Here is a 13,423-nt window from a genome sequence, read left to right on the forward strand (position 1 = left end):
CGGGCGAGCCCGCCCTCGCGCCGGGGCCTCGCGGGGTCCCCCCGCGCCCCCCGCGCTCCAGCGGGCTCTGCTCCCGGGACAACTCTCGCTGTTTTCCTCCTCCCGCTTCCCCGCCTTTTCCCAATCCGCTCTCTACGCGCCCCGCTGTCCCCTGCGCTGCGTTTCCCCGGCGGACACGGCCTCGGGGCCGCTGCTAAAGCCCGCGTGTCTCCAGGCCGGCTCTTCGGCCGCTTGAACGGCGTTTCCAAGCCGCGCTGCGCAGACCGCCGCCCCGCGCGTTTGCCACCAGGCGCTTCCCCTCCCGAGCGCCAGATGTGAGAGTATTTATCAGTTTTGCGCCGTGAGCTGCCAGCTGCGCGAGGGGAACGAGCTCTGCCCGCACGGAGCCGCGCCGAGCGCCGCGCAGACRAAATAACCCGGGGTTATCAGGACGCGAGGAACCCGGCCGCGTCCCGCGCAGCGCCCCCCAATTAGCAGAGTCATTAAGGGGCGCACGCAGGGCTGGGAAACACGCGAGTCACCCCCRTGACTTTTGCAAGAGGGTGATTTCTTTCCAGCCGAGGTGCATCCCGCTGCCCCGAGGCTGTTTCGCGCTCCCGTGGGCAGACCTGTGCATAAATCTCTGCAAAAGGAGGATGCGAGCGGCTGTTCTGGAAACCGAAACCGATCCCGGACCAGGTCCCTCCGTAGCTGTTAGGTGAAGCCAAGTTGGTTCCTTGAGCAAAGGACGGGGTTGCACCGGGGCTGCTTTTGTACCGCTTTTCATTACCTTGCCTGCAAACGTACAATTGCTTTAATATTTTCATTTTAGCTTTTCCAACTGTAAAGCATATACCATAAAATCTGAGACTTCAAATGTCCTTGATTTCAGAATTCTGCTTGCCTGGAAGCATCTTACGTTAAATACAGCTCTATTTCTAAGCATTTCATATATCCTTTTAAATGTTGAACCTGCCATCTTCCCCAGACACACATTCATCTTCATTGTCTCCTAACTAAGAAAAAGAAAACAAAAACAAACAAACAAAAAAAACCCTCTCTTCTCAAAAATAATGAAATTGCTAGAAGAAAAGATAAATTGTGGAAAAAAAATGCCTCAAGATTACTATTTGGGGAAAAGTATGCAAATAAAATAGCAATAACAATACTTCTAAAGGCACAATGGAAAATTAATCTCTCTTTTCTCATTTTTTTAAAACCTACCTCATAGCAATAGAAATGACCTTTAATGAACTTGGAGGGTATTGCTAGTTCAGCTGTGTCAATCAGGAATACTTGGTATCCTGCCACTGTTTAAATGGTTGTTCTACAACCTGTCCCTGGAGAGAGCTTTTTTCAGTGAAATGCATCCTTAAATAGCAGCAGTTATCACAGACTGCTGTAAAACCTGGGAATGGGTTAATGTGGCCAATTTAAATAAGGAAGTTGAGTGCCGAGGCGTCTTTTCCAGCTGCAGGGAGCRCGGGTGCCTGGTGAGCACCCGAGCCTGATGGCAGCTTGGGAAACAGCTAAGTGCCAGCCCTGCTTTGAGGGCGAGCCGTGGTTCCAGGGCACCTTGCAAAGGCTGAACATTAATAAATCACAARTTCTGTCCTCAAGACCATAAACCCAAACTACAATGCACTGGAAATACAAAAATGACTGGATGTGGCATGGCTTGTGCAACAGAAAGGAGCTGTTCCTACTTCTCCTAAATACACCCTGCAGTGCGGGGCTTTCCAACCTTGAAGTTGTTTACATCTATAAATTTGTTGAAAACAATTCTGTCTGATTATGCATTTTTATACAGTTTTTGGAGGAGCGACTGGGGCAGCTGGGCATTGAATTCGTCATGTTATCAGATTCCTACTTCAAAACGTCTTTGCAGACAGAAGTCATCCCCATCTCAGAAGACCTTCAGGACATTGTGAGCTGATACTTCAGGAGATGCCCAAGGTCTCCATGAAGGGCAAAATTATTTTCTTTATGTCTGAAAAGAGAGAGAGAGAACAAAATATTTAGGAGGAAGCAGCAAGAGGATGGTGGTCTCACAGCAGAAACTGATGCTTTGCAGTATATACCCAGGAGGAAAGAGAACTCCAGCCCTTTCACCACTAATAAAAAAAGGGTTCACATTTCAGTACAAAGCAAGCTGGTGCACTCTACTGAATTGTAGTAGGGGGAGAAATCAGATATTTGGTTTCTCAGTTGTCTCGTTTTTTATCGCAGATCAATGCAACTAAACACCAGTGTTAAAAATATCCAGTATGTTAAATTTGGGAGCATAGGTTTAAGATTCAAAATTCCTTCACGTAGTGTTAGCAGGAGATGGCACCTCAGCCTTGTGGGGAACACAAAAATGAGTGTCTTGTACACATCTCTATAGTCCCAGGGTTTCTGCATATACATCTCACCTTAATTCTGAATACGATAGCATTATTTTARTGCTGTCAGCCAGCAGTCATAGCTGTCTTTCTGAAAGCCTCAGATCATTCTAGTTACAGAGCTGAGGAAGATAAACAGGAGTGAATCCCAGGCTTCCATCTGTGCTCTTATCACGTCAGAGATCTCATTAGATCAGGGTGCAAGCAGCCTTTATCCTACTGCAGAGGTGAAAACCTCAAGCTGCCTTGTGCAACTGTTGCCTTTCCCTGCTCCTCCGCACTGGCTGGTGGAGACAAACAAGGTGTCACCTTGGCTGTCTTAGCTCAATAATATCATTTTATTCTTGCCAGGCTGCAAGGACGAGCTTGAGGCAAGACTTGCAACAACAGAGAGAAGAAACACATGACTTAAAGGGCTTTGCAGAGAGATCATGATTCCCCCATTTGTCAGAACTTTGGACTCAGCTTAAGGCACTTCAGTGCAGGAGTGTTATATTATAGCTAAAATAATCCTTTCTAGAACAAAGATCGAAAGGGATCTGCAAGTCAYTGATTCCACCTCCAGGCTGGTTTTCATATCACCTCTTTCATAAACTTCCCGAGCTCCAGGAATTTTGACCASCTGTTCCAGAATGGCAAGCAGCCCTAGGATCTTTAGACAGACWTTATTATATCCGCAGCCCAAGCTTATTAATCATACTGTACTTATACACAGCTTCTCTAGCAGTCTAGGCATTTTTCTCTTCTAAGTWCAGGAAAGATTCAAATGCCATTAGAGACAGGACATATTAAATGATTTTGAAGAACCCTCTGTACCTCTACAGGTCCYCCTAATGTGACAAGGGATTGCTCTAAAACCACACTGCATGGCACAATGGTTGTTAAAGGATGAATCAGCCCTGACAAGTGTTATTGCACCCTATCTTGAAGGCAAATGGACCAGGGGTAGGAGCAGCTCAAAGTCCAGAAGCCACAGGTCTAAGTTGGAAAGTTAGAACAGGCTGCTGCACCCAACCTCCTCCCAAGAGCTCTACCACAGAATAACTCAGACTGAACCTGATGTAGATGCTGGTTCTGGAAGGGATACACACACATCGTTTATAAAGCTGGAGACCATTTTTATAAAAAATAATTCCTAGGGCCTATTTGCAGTTCAACTTGACAGCTGAAGATCGGTGAAAGATCAGTTATCTTGTCTCACCCTTCAGTAGTTTTGAAAAGTTGATAAGACTGCATAACCCTTTCTAGGTTGSTTTTGGTTAATGTTCTTGTACTAGGAACCTAACCTGAAATGCATTTCTTTTTCCCTTCTTCCTTTCATCCATAACTCCAGATAGCTCAGATGCCTGTTCACCCCAACCTGGTATTGCTCAATATTGTTGGCTCTGAACTGAGCAGGCAAGTGTCTGTACTATAAACTACAAATGCAACTTGCAATTGTCATTTAAGCTGTCAAATCAAATAGGTTCAAAGGTTAAAATAATACCTGCATTGGAAAACATGGTCACTCCAGATTAGGTTTGAAAAATTTTGACAGAAAGGGTCACCCTTGGAGGGTTTTCAGTGAAGCAGAAAGCTTAACTTCAAGGTTGCTAATCTATTACTGGCCTTAATCAGCACGCTGATACAGAGCTATTTGTTAAATCTGCACTAGGAGTGTTGCACGCTCACATGTCTTCAGTAACGCAAGAGAAAAAGAAAACAAAGAAAAAAAAATCTATCCCATTTATAGCTTATCTCTTATTGCACTGGGAGCCATTCAAGTAATTCCTCTGCGCAAGAGCGGATGGTGGGAGAGAGATAGAGGGAACTCTGCCTTATCACACGCAAGGTAATGTTGGTGGCAAAGTCCAGCGCGCTCTGCATGCTCAGCAGGCCGGGTGCTGGCCACGGCTCCCCTCTCATTTCTTTATCCAGCTGTGTTCTGGTTAAGGCTGAGAGAGCTGGGCCTGTTCAGGCTGGAGAAGAGAAGGCTGAGGGGGGTCTGATCAGTGTCTATAAATGCCTTAAAGGAGGGAGRGAGGGAGGAGGAGGGGGYGGCCTCTTTTCAGTGGTGGTCACTGACAGAACTAGGGGAAAAGGCCACTAACTGAATCACCGAAAGGTCCACAGGAACTTAAGGAAAAATTTCTTAACAGTGAGGGTGACAGCCCTGGCACAGGCTGCCTAGAGAGGTTGTAGAGTCTCCTTCCCTGGAGCTCTTCCAAACCTGCTTGGACACAACCTGTGCCACATGCTCTAGGTGACCCTGCGTGTGCAGGGAGGTTGGACTAGACGACCTCTGAAGGTCCCTTCCAGTATTAACGATTCCATGATTCTATGAGACTTGCTGCTTCCTTTCAGACCTCAAGAACGGGCCRTAAATCTTAATGGTTATTTATTTTTACCACTCTGTTAGTTTAACAACAGCCATTACCTCTAGCTGCAAACCTGTTTGTGAGCATCTTTAAGCTCTCCTTGGTCCTTCATCGCTGCTGCTCCTGTGTTATTTATGTGATCCAGGAGTCCAGTGTTCCAGGGGTTATGCAGAAAGTCAGCTGCATTTTCTAAACAAACAGCCCAAGTCTTTGAGACACTCACCCTGCTGCTTAACAACCAGTCCACTCGCTCAGCTCGCAGCCTTTTCAGTGGCGCCCCTCCAGTCTGCAGCATTTCTGAAGACAGAAAGAGCACACAAGAGGCCACAATCACATTAAGCAAGTGCTGATTCACTAATAAAAACAGTGTTACTTTTCTAAAAAAGATAAAGCTGCAAGCGTAAGTATGTTACTGTGGTTAAAATAAAGCACCTAAACAGGAATATTCAAGATAGAGGCTGGTAAACAATATTACTTGTAAATACAAGGCAACATTTAAAAACTTGGTCTAAACCCCTGTCCTTTGTGGGCTAAGCACCATATACACGGTGACTGCTCCCTGCTGCCAGGCAGGTGTAAGGAAAGAGAAGAGCTCTATTGGAATTGCATAGTCTCACAGGGAACCTAAATTCTGTTGTTTTAGTCAATGATTCTGAAAAAGCAAAATGTCTGTTTTGACGGAGAGCAAGTTGGCAAAATGCTGTGTGCTCACAGGAGGTAAGTTTTCAGCAAACAGGAGCTGGAGGGGAAGCATTTGCTAGTACAAGTTACATTCTGCTACAAGTCAGTCATATCCCCTAAGGATAACCAGCTTCAGAGACCACAGCTGTGAAACTCTGGTTGAGGAAGAGCTAAAACCGCTTTGCCAACTGCTCATAGCTCTGTTTTGCAGGATAAACACACTTAACAGTTCATATCAAGCAACTAGCAGAGGATGCAGGGAGAAAAAGATGTGTTTATGTTACTTACATAAAAGAACCAAAAAAAAAAAAAAAAAAAAAAAGGAATAAGCAACCTTTTCCTTTGTGAGGACAAGGAACAAACCCTTCTTTGTTCAACCTCCCCTTAAAATGTGTTGGAGTAATCAGATCCAAGAGCTTTTTTGATGAAGTTTAGCAGAGGTGGAAGGCTGTAGCTTTTGAAAAAAACAGAGGTAAAGTCATATCCCCCTCTTACCAACCAGTGGTATAATACAAGCTATGTGCAGTAGAGTGTGATAACAATAGTACAGAACTATKTATTTAGCTAGTGAGATAATGATAGCATTCACAGCCATGTATTTAAAGAAATGAATTGCTTACCTGAAGGCAGCTTGATCTGAAGTCTTCATCCACTGAGATGCCTAACCATGTAGCAGGAGCTGGAATGCCTAACTCCTGCATACAGCTGTGACTGTTCTCTTAAGCCCTATTGTGCAATATTTCAGGGTTTTGTATTTTGAAAGATGCTCCTTTCAGCATCAGCAGCTCTAATACAGCAGATGTGGCAGCCAGAAATAGCTAGTCAATGGAGAAGAGTCTTCTATAAAACAAGACTTTTTACAGTGCTGATCTGCAAAAGTTAACCTTCCATTTCAACAGCATTGTAAGAACTAAACGAGTTTATGCTCGGTTCACCTGTCCCTGTAYGCTCACTATATTCGATGGCTCTGGCAGTTGCTGGTACTCTACAATTACAGGCAACAAAGTACCAGGGCCACAAACTGCTCACTTTGCCACAGATTCTTTCCTTTCACAGGTRATGTCTTGTGTTCATTTGTTGACTAATTGCCTTATCTGCAGAACCTCAGCAGTGCTGCTGAGGGACACCACCTCCAAGACAGCCTCTGCAGAGCACCCCTTGGTGATCCTTCAATGAGTTCCTGAAAACCCCAGGCAACAAATATCCAGCATCTCGTTCCTGGCACACATGGCATCAGACCCTTAAGCTCTGGCGTTTGCAGGTTGCCATTTGTCTCAGTGACACGGAGGCAGAGCAGGGTCAGTCACCACCTCTTCGGCTTCGGGCCACGTTGCCTAAATGCGGGTTGCCGGGTCCCCCTAGTGGCACCACAACCAGAGAGGCTGGTGCCAATTCTGGCTTTCGCCTTGGAAAGGAAAGTCACAGGCAGCACCTCAGCAGCCAAGGGAGGCATCTCCATGTTGGAAATGGGAGCAGGTGCTGAATGATCCRAGGAACGAGCACCATGACAGCCAGAGTATCAAAAGCACTTTAATGAGTTCCATATCATTTCATTCACAGGACAAAGTCATTACATGTCAGTACATTAGGCAGATACGCAATTTCTACTGAACTGTAGGCATTATGAAAACAGATTACAGTAAACTAGGTATTTAAAGTTACCCTCAGTAATAAGTCTTCCACAGTATTAGAAATAAGGCATATTGCAGATATGAAAATGGTTGCTATATCCAGGCCCTAGATGCCATATTTGCCCTTCAGTTCTTCCACTTTCGCTACATAGGCTTTCATGGCATCTTCTTTGGACATCCCTGAAAGACACAACACGAGAGGCAGTCAGACGAGACCCAAGAGCCCAGCCCTCTCCTGCGAGCTCCCCTCATGCTGCTCTTCCCCAGACAGGCTCTCTGTTCTGCCAGGGACACACAGACCACCAAGTCTTGCAACATCTTGGTGTCACAGGCTCACCTGTTCCACACAAGCTTTGYTCACTGGGTCTGTATTTTCTGCTGGTTCACTCCCTAGCGTGTCTAGGCTAACCAAGACCCCAAACCAATGCCACCAGTAATGCCATTAGCAGTAGATACCGGTAAAGACTATTTAGGCTGAGCAAATCCAGGTGATGCACACACTCACACAGATTCACACAGAGCCTGAGCATCTGCAGGTACCTGCAGTCTATTAGTCACTTGCACAAACATAGGATTTTGCTGCCACCTTATGAATAGTTGTGATGGCTACTCAGAGGCCCAATTTTTAATATTTTCAGTCATGACTACTTTTATATCCAGGCTGGGTATCACTGATATACATAGGCACTTACAAATTATTAAAGAAACAACTTCCTGCAACATTGCTTTCTGCAGGGTCCCTGTTTTGCTCTTCTCTCCATGGTCATGACATAAAATCACTACCCAAGTCACCGAAACTGTCTCTGCTGTGGCCAGATAGCAGAAGTTAAAGGGCAGAACAGCACAGCAGACACCAGAGTTGGCAGGCAATGCAGGAACTTCCTGCTTAAGAAGACTTAGGTTTTGGCCTGCCATTCTGCTTCTGTGATACTTTTAAGAAGGGCTCAGGCAAGTGGGAAGTATCTTTCTGAAAGGTATGTTTATCCCAGTCTGCAATTACTTAGGCATTAAGATGTCTTCCCCTTGCAAGCTACGATTTCCTGCTCTAACATTTTGCAGCATGCAAAGAGACAGCAAAGAAGCTACAGTGAATCTTGTGAATCTAATACTAGATTCACTTGGCTGTGAATCTAGTATTAAAGTTCTAAACAAGTGTGATCAGCAGTCACAAGAAACACATTCTACATCAAGTTTACATCTGCATAGATGGCAACAGAACAGTCTATTATTTGTATTTAGTCCATTCAATACTACAGGAAAGCCATTCAAGGAGCTCAGACTCCATTTTGGTGCAGTTCCAATTCTTGTCTTATGTGGTATTTTAGAGTGCAACAAGTTCCATGCTCAACCACCTCATATTTTCCCCTGACCCCCTACTTTTAAGCAGACTCTTACCTTTCAATGCGCTCCAGGCATCCCATTTTGCTTTGCCTTTGAAGTCAAGCATGCCAGGACGTTCTGAGAGGATTAACAGCAGAATTAGTTTGTGGGGCTGGGCTGCAGATAACACCTAGCCCCTTCCCAAAAACTGTGCTGCTCTTAAACACGGCAGAATACGATGACCCACCACTGCAGGCATCACTTATTAACTTGCAGGGAGGAGATCAGGCTGCTGCGGCGCTATCGGCTGTGACAGAGGTTTTTCTCTGCTGAGTCCCTTAAGCATTTAAACAAAAGAGCACCACAGAGTCTCTGGGTTTATGGCTGTACTTTCTGAAGGGGATTCTCTAGCACAAACACTACCCAATCAGAGGATATTAGCTCTAAAGTAGAGCAGAAATCCCCTTGCTCAAGGTCCATTGCCTACACAGACACGAAATCTCCAGTACTAGTTCTAAATGCAGCTTAAAACTCATTATCCTCAATTTAACGTTATTTTAGTGTAGTTTTTCTGGTGCTTTATGAAGCTAGTGATATAAGACTGAATTATGTCTTACTTCATTACAGGCCAGGGGTGATTGCAACCAAAAAGAGGGGGGAAAAAAAAGGAGTTAGATATAAATGTACTTGCAATTGTTTTTCATGCAAGTTCACCTCCGTTTTTACCACTTTGCTCTCCCACTAAATGCAATCCCGTGCATGGCCAGTTAAAGGACTGGACAGTACAGGAGCCTTTGCACTGCTCACACGGCACCGTGACCTATCGAACTAGTTGGCAGCTCCCTCTCTTAGTATTACAGAGATTGCTCCTCTGTCCAACTCCTGTTATCTGCTGCCCCGCAATGCAGGGCACAGACTCACACTGCCAGCACACGTCTCTACCAGCTCTGGGCTCAACCTGCACCCAATAACCTTAACCCCTAGCGGGGTAAGGAGGCCGGCACTCCAAGCGAAGGGCCTTTCTCCTTGCTGAACCTACTTATTCCAGTGCTCCACAAGGTCAATGGGGACAGGGCCCATTCTGAGCGTTATTCACAGGCCAAGCTGTGAGGGACAGAAGCAAAGCCGCAGGAGCAGCACAACCGACCCGGCAGTGTCTCACCTAGAGGTATTTAACTACCAGCCTCCGTAAACACAACAGTTAATCACAGCTCCCCGGGAAGTTTTGCCTGTTTTAYACACACTCGCGTTGTCTTCTTCCGCTGTGGGCTTCCAAATCTATTTTTAGCTGCAGATCTCGTTACTCCCCAGCTCCACGTTTGGGGCCGCACATTTGCATCCTGCCTCGCCAGTTAAGCCTGTGCAGCCACTAAGTGTTGGATACCGGCACCAGCCCTTGCCCTGGGCAGCTCCTCAYTGGCAAAGGGCTCCAAACTCCCACTGCGCCGGGGCTTCCCCGGACCCTGTGAGGATTTGGGCGGCTGCCACCGAGTTAATCCCGCCGCTGCACCGGGCGTCACGCGGGGCGGCCGGCGCGCGTGCCCGCGGCGCTCACCCGTGTTCACGTCGCCCACCGTGGCCTGCTTGTAGTGGCTGTACACGTCGAGCATCTCCTGGTCGCTGGGCTGCGACTTGAGCCGCTTCACCTCCTCCGCCGCCTTCTCGAACGCGGCCTGCGGGGCGGGCAGCGGCGCCATGAGCCCCCCCCGCCGCCGCCGGGCCTCCCCCCCGGCCTCTCCCGCCGCGCGGCCCCCGTCCCCGGGCCCCCCACCCCGGGCCCAGCGCCACCTGAGCCATCGCTGCCGCTGTCGCCGCCGCCGCCTCAGGCCGACTGCGCCGCCCCCGCCGCCGCGCCCGTGGCCAGAGCGCCCGCCGGCCAATCGGCGCCTGGCTGGGGGCGGGGACAGGCGGCTGAGGGACCAATGGGAAGGCGGCAAGGGAGAGAGGCGGGCTGGGGAGGGGGCACGAGGCGAGAGGTGAGAGCTGGCCTGAAGGGAGGGCGTGGGAGGGAGGAGCGGCGCTGATTGGGGGAGCGACGAAGGGGCGGGGCCAGCGCGTCCCGTAGCCAATCCCGCGTCCCGGCGGGCTGGCTGGAGGGCAGGGAGGGGAAGGGCTTGGRGGGCGGAGCTACGCGGGCCGGGGCGACGGGAGACACCCGGAAGTGCCGGACGGCGCCGTTGCCGTAAGGCTGGGAGCCGTTAACGGTCCCCTGATGGGCGGGGCCGGGAGGGAGGGAGGGAGGCTGCGGCCGCGGGGAGCGGGTGGAGGGTTTCTATGCGAAACAAAGCGAAAAAAGGGAACGGAGCATTAAAATAAAAGGCAGGGGGAGGAGCAGGAAAGAAGAGGGGAAAGAGAGAGGCATTTTTCAGGTGTTTCACCCTCAACGGGTGAAAATTAAAATTAATTAGAAAGTTAAAATTAAATTAAAAAGATTTCGGTTTTGTCCATATTTCCTCTCAGGGGAAATTGTTACTTACATGTCAGGAAAAATCTAGTCCCTTAAAGTCGYGGAGGCCTGTTTGTGTCTAGCCGTGTATCTTTTTGTCTGTTTCTATAAACAGTTTAGTGCTGTGCTCTGTGGCGGGCCATTGTAGTCAATGGGAAGTTGATAAGGGCTGTTTGGTGTTTAATGTCAATAATATCTTCGGTAATCCTCTGTTTTGAGATCCTGCTGTGACCCCGGCAGGAATCTTAAAAGCGAAGACTTGAAAAACATATGACTATTTAACRTAGAATCTTTTAATATTTGAATGAGTCCATCTATACCTTATTTTGTARCTGGGGTCGTATGTAGAGGAAAGACAATAACTGCCCACTTTACTGTTTTCTAGGGTATTCACAGTTAATTCCCATGTCAGCAGAAAGCTCAACCATTACCGTTCGTCTTGTTCGCTCTTTTGAGCACCGGAATTTCAGGCCGGTGGTGTATCATGGCGTTGACTTGGATCAGACAGTAAAGCAGTTCATCACCTTTGTGCAGAAGGGTAAGGGGTGGCGCCCATGGTCGGTTGCTTCAGTCGTRTATGTTGCTGTCTCTGCCAGAGAAAACGGCATGGGAACGTGGGAATGGGAACATGAATGGGAATACTCTGTGGCTTTGCTAGAAAGGCCAGATCTGTATTTGCATGCTGTATGTATTCACCTCCCCCTGATGAGAGGACTGGTGTTTCTGAGAGCTTCCATGGCCTGTGCCGTGTCTGCATTTGTGTAGACTCTGCTGTCTCTGCCCACATCCTTGTGTCTAGGTGAAATGAGGCAAGGGCTGTGCTTGGCTCAGTGCCTCACACCCCTTGGGCAGCGCTGTCAGGCAGCTGCTCGGGAGTTAGCAGGGGGATCTTAGTAGAATTTAGAGAGCCCTCGATGCCTAGGAACTGCACCAGTATGCATAGAGTTGGAACTAAAGGCTGGTGTTGGTTATTTGTAAAAAGAGGGAGGATCTTGAAAAATTGCTTTTGGCTTGCGAAGCCTCACAAAGCACGTTTTTCTCCTGAGCATCTCTCTCATCTTGAGCTTTGTGGTRCAACATGATTCATCCATAGCCTCACCTTTAGAAGTATTGCTCATATATATCTCCTCACCTTTGGGAGTATTGCTACAGGTTAATTAATGTAGAGCAGCCCACGCAGGTGCAGAGCAGGTGGGGTGTTGCACTAGACTGGAAGACCTGCTCTGTGCACCTGAATGGAGGCATTCAGAGGTGCAGAGCAGTAGTGTTTGACTCTCTGCATGATGTCAGCTTAAGCAAGTCTTGAACTGTTATGGTTGATCATATTTGAGCAACTTCTAGGACATTGCCCTGGGCCTCACAGCTGTATTCTGTTTTTCTGSAGCTTTTCATACAGTAAGAGGCATGGCTAGATCATAAGAAACCTTTAGAAAACTGCAGACATTTTCACACACATGGCACAGCTTCTGTTTTGAAGAACAACATGAAAAACATTGCTAAGGAACTTGCTTTTGATGTGCGCAGTACTGCAGCTTTCAGTTATTTGAGACAAAGCTAGTGTTTGAGGCAGGCTTTTTGAAACACCATTCCACCCATGCCTGCTTCAAAAATAGTATTCTTTCTTTACCTGTAGCCTGTTTGGAAGGAGGAATTGAGATAATYTTTTAAGCTACTGATGAGACGCAGGTTTCAGGCTATCTCAGTGCTGAGTTCTCCAGAGTGGCTCAGCCTCCCAAGGCCCAGGATAAATCCCTAGATATACCTTAGATCCCTGGCACCAGAGGGGATGTCAGTGTTCTTGCAGTTGCTTGTGGGCTCTGCCCTGCAKGCTGCTAAAGATCCATTTTCTGCAATTTGTCCTCCTTTTGGTGACTGTGTAAAACTGCCACAAAGTCACGTCTCTGTGTTTACGGATCAATCCAGTTATGAGTAACCGTTGTTGGGGTGCTGTTTGTATAAGGCAGTGTGAAATGCTGGACTTCAGACTATAAAACCCACTACTGGGATGTTCTTGCCAGATTTCTGGAGGGTCAGAACCACATGACCGTGTCCTGATTGCATTTACAGTCCTCACGGGCAGTTAGGTTGAGAGGGACTGTGTAGTCAAGGGAATTTAGGCAGTAACTATAGCATCAGAGCAAAGGTTGTGTTTGTCTTTGGTGCTCTGTGGGAGCTTTAATTGCAATAGTAGTTTGAGATATGGTAACACCCACCCCCCGAGATTAGTAATTTAAGGCTAACTAGTTAACAAAATTACAACAAAATAATAAAAGGAAACAGGTAGTATAATGATTCTGGTTAAAATTAGAGTAAACCTAGCTATCCAGTAGTTCTGAGATAGGGTAATAACCCTAGCAAGGTGTGTGAGTATGTCCAGAGCTACAGATACTAGGAACCAGCAYGTGGTTTCTTCAGAGGAGCAATTTGGGCCAGCTGATGAGCTCAGGGAATGACAGCTTCCCTGCTTGGAGTTTTATTTATTGAGTCCCATAAGCACTATCTGCATTCATCAGCCTGCTATCACCTTGTTACATCTTCTGGAGCATTTTTCCCTTCTGGGGTTTTGCAACTCTTTTTGAATAAATTCTTTTGTCACATTTTGGTTGGTAGGTGGGAGTGAGGTTT

General features: G+C 47.4%; 3 protein-coding genes across 4 annotated transcripts in view; 1 reads left to right on the plus strand and 2 right to left on the minus strand.

The window, feature by feature from the left end:
* The window catches only part of TMEM37 (transmembrane protein 37), a 3,119-nt gene extending 2,134 nt beyond the window's left edge, over positions 1 to 985 (minus strand). The window contains exon 1 of the mRNA XM_026049874.1: positions 899 to 985. Coding sequence (XP_025905659.1) covers positions 899 to 985 — 87 coding nt within the window. The remainder of the gene's footprint in view (positions 1 to 898) is intronic.
* A 5,928-nt stretch (positions 986 to 6,913) lies between these two features.
* On the minus strand, positions 6,914 to 10,180 carry DBI (diazepam binding inhibitor, acyl-CoA binding protein). Its single transcript, XM_026054603.1, has 4 exons — positions 10,141 to 10,180; positions 9,908 to 10,025; positions 8,428 to 8,490; positions 6,914 to 7,212 (listed from the first exon to the last, which is right to left on the minus strand). Exons 1-4 carry the CDS (start codon positions 10,147 to 10,149, stop codon positions 7,139 to 7,141), a joined length of 264 nt encoding a protein of 87 aa, XP_025910388.1. The 5' UTR covers positions 10,150 to 10,180; the 3' UTR covers positions 6,914 to 7,138.
* Positions 10,181 to 10,502: 322 nt separating this feature from the next.
* Positions 10,503 to 13,423, plus strand: part of CUNH2orf76 (chromosome unknown C2orf76 homolog) — a 10,542-nt gene continuing 7,621 nt past the window's right edge. The window contains exons 1-2 of one of the 2 annotated variants that reach the window (XM_026054584.1): positions 10,503 to 10,534; positions 11,184 to 11,336. In XM_026054584.1, the coding sequence (XP_025910369.1) occupies positions 11,204 to 11,336 (133 nt within the window). In that variant the 5' untranslated portion in view covers positions 10,503 to 10,534; positions 11,184 to 11,203. Of the gene's footprint in view, positions 10,535 to 10,785; positions 11,337 to 13,423 lie in introns of those variants that run through there. The other variant, XR_003251741.1, reaches the window with a different exon arrangement.

The sequence above is a fragment of the Nothoprocta perdicaria genome, unplaced genomic scaffold (genome assembly GCF_003342845.1).
Source record: "Nothoprocta perdicaria isolate Ctin4 unplaced genomic scaffold, notPer1 scaffold_0, whole genome shotgun sequence".
NCBI classification, from domain to species: domain Eukaryota; kingdom Metazoa; phylum Chordata; class Aves; order Tinamiformes; family Tinamidae; genus Nothoprocta; species Nothoprocta perdicaria.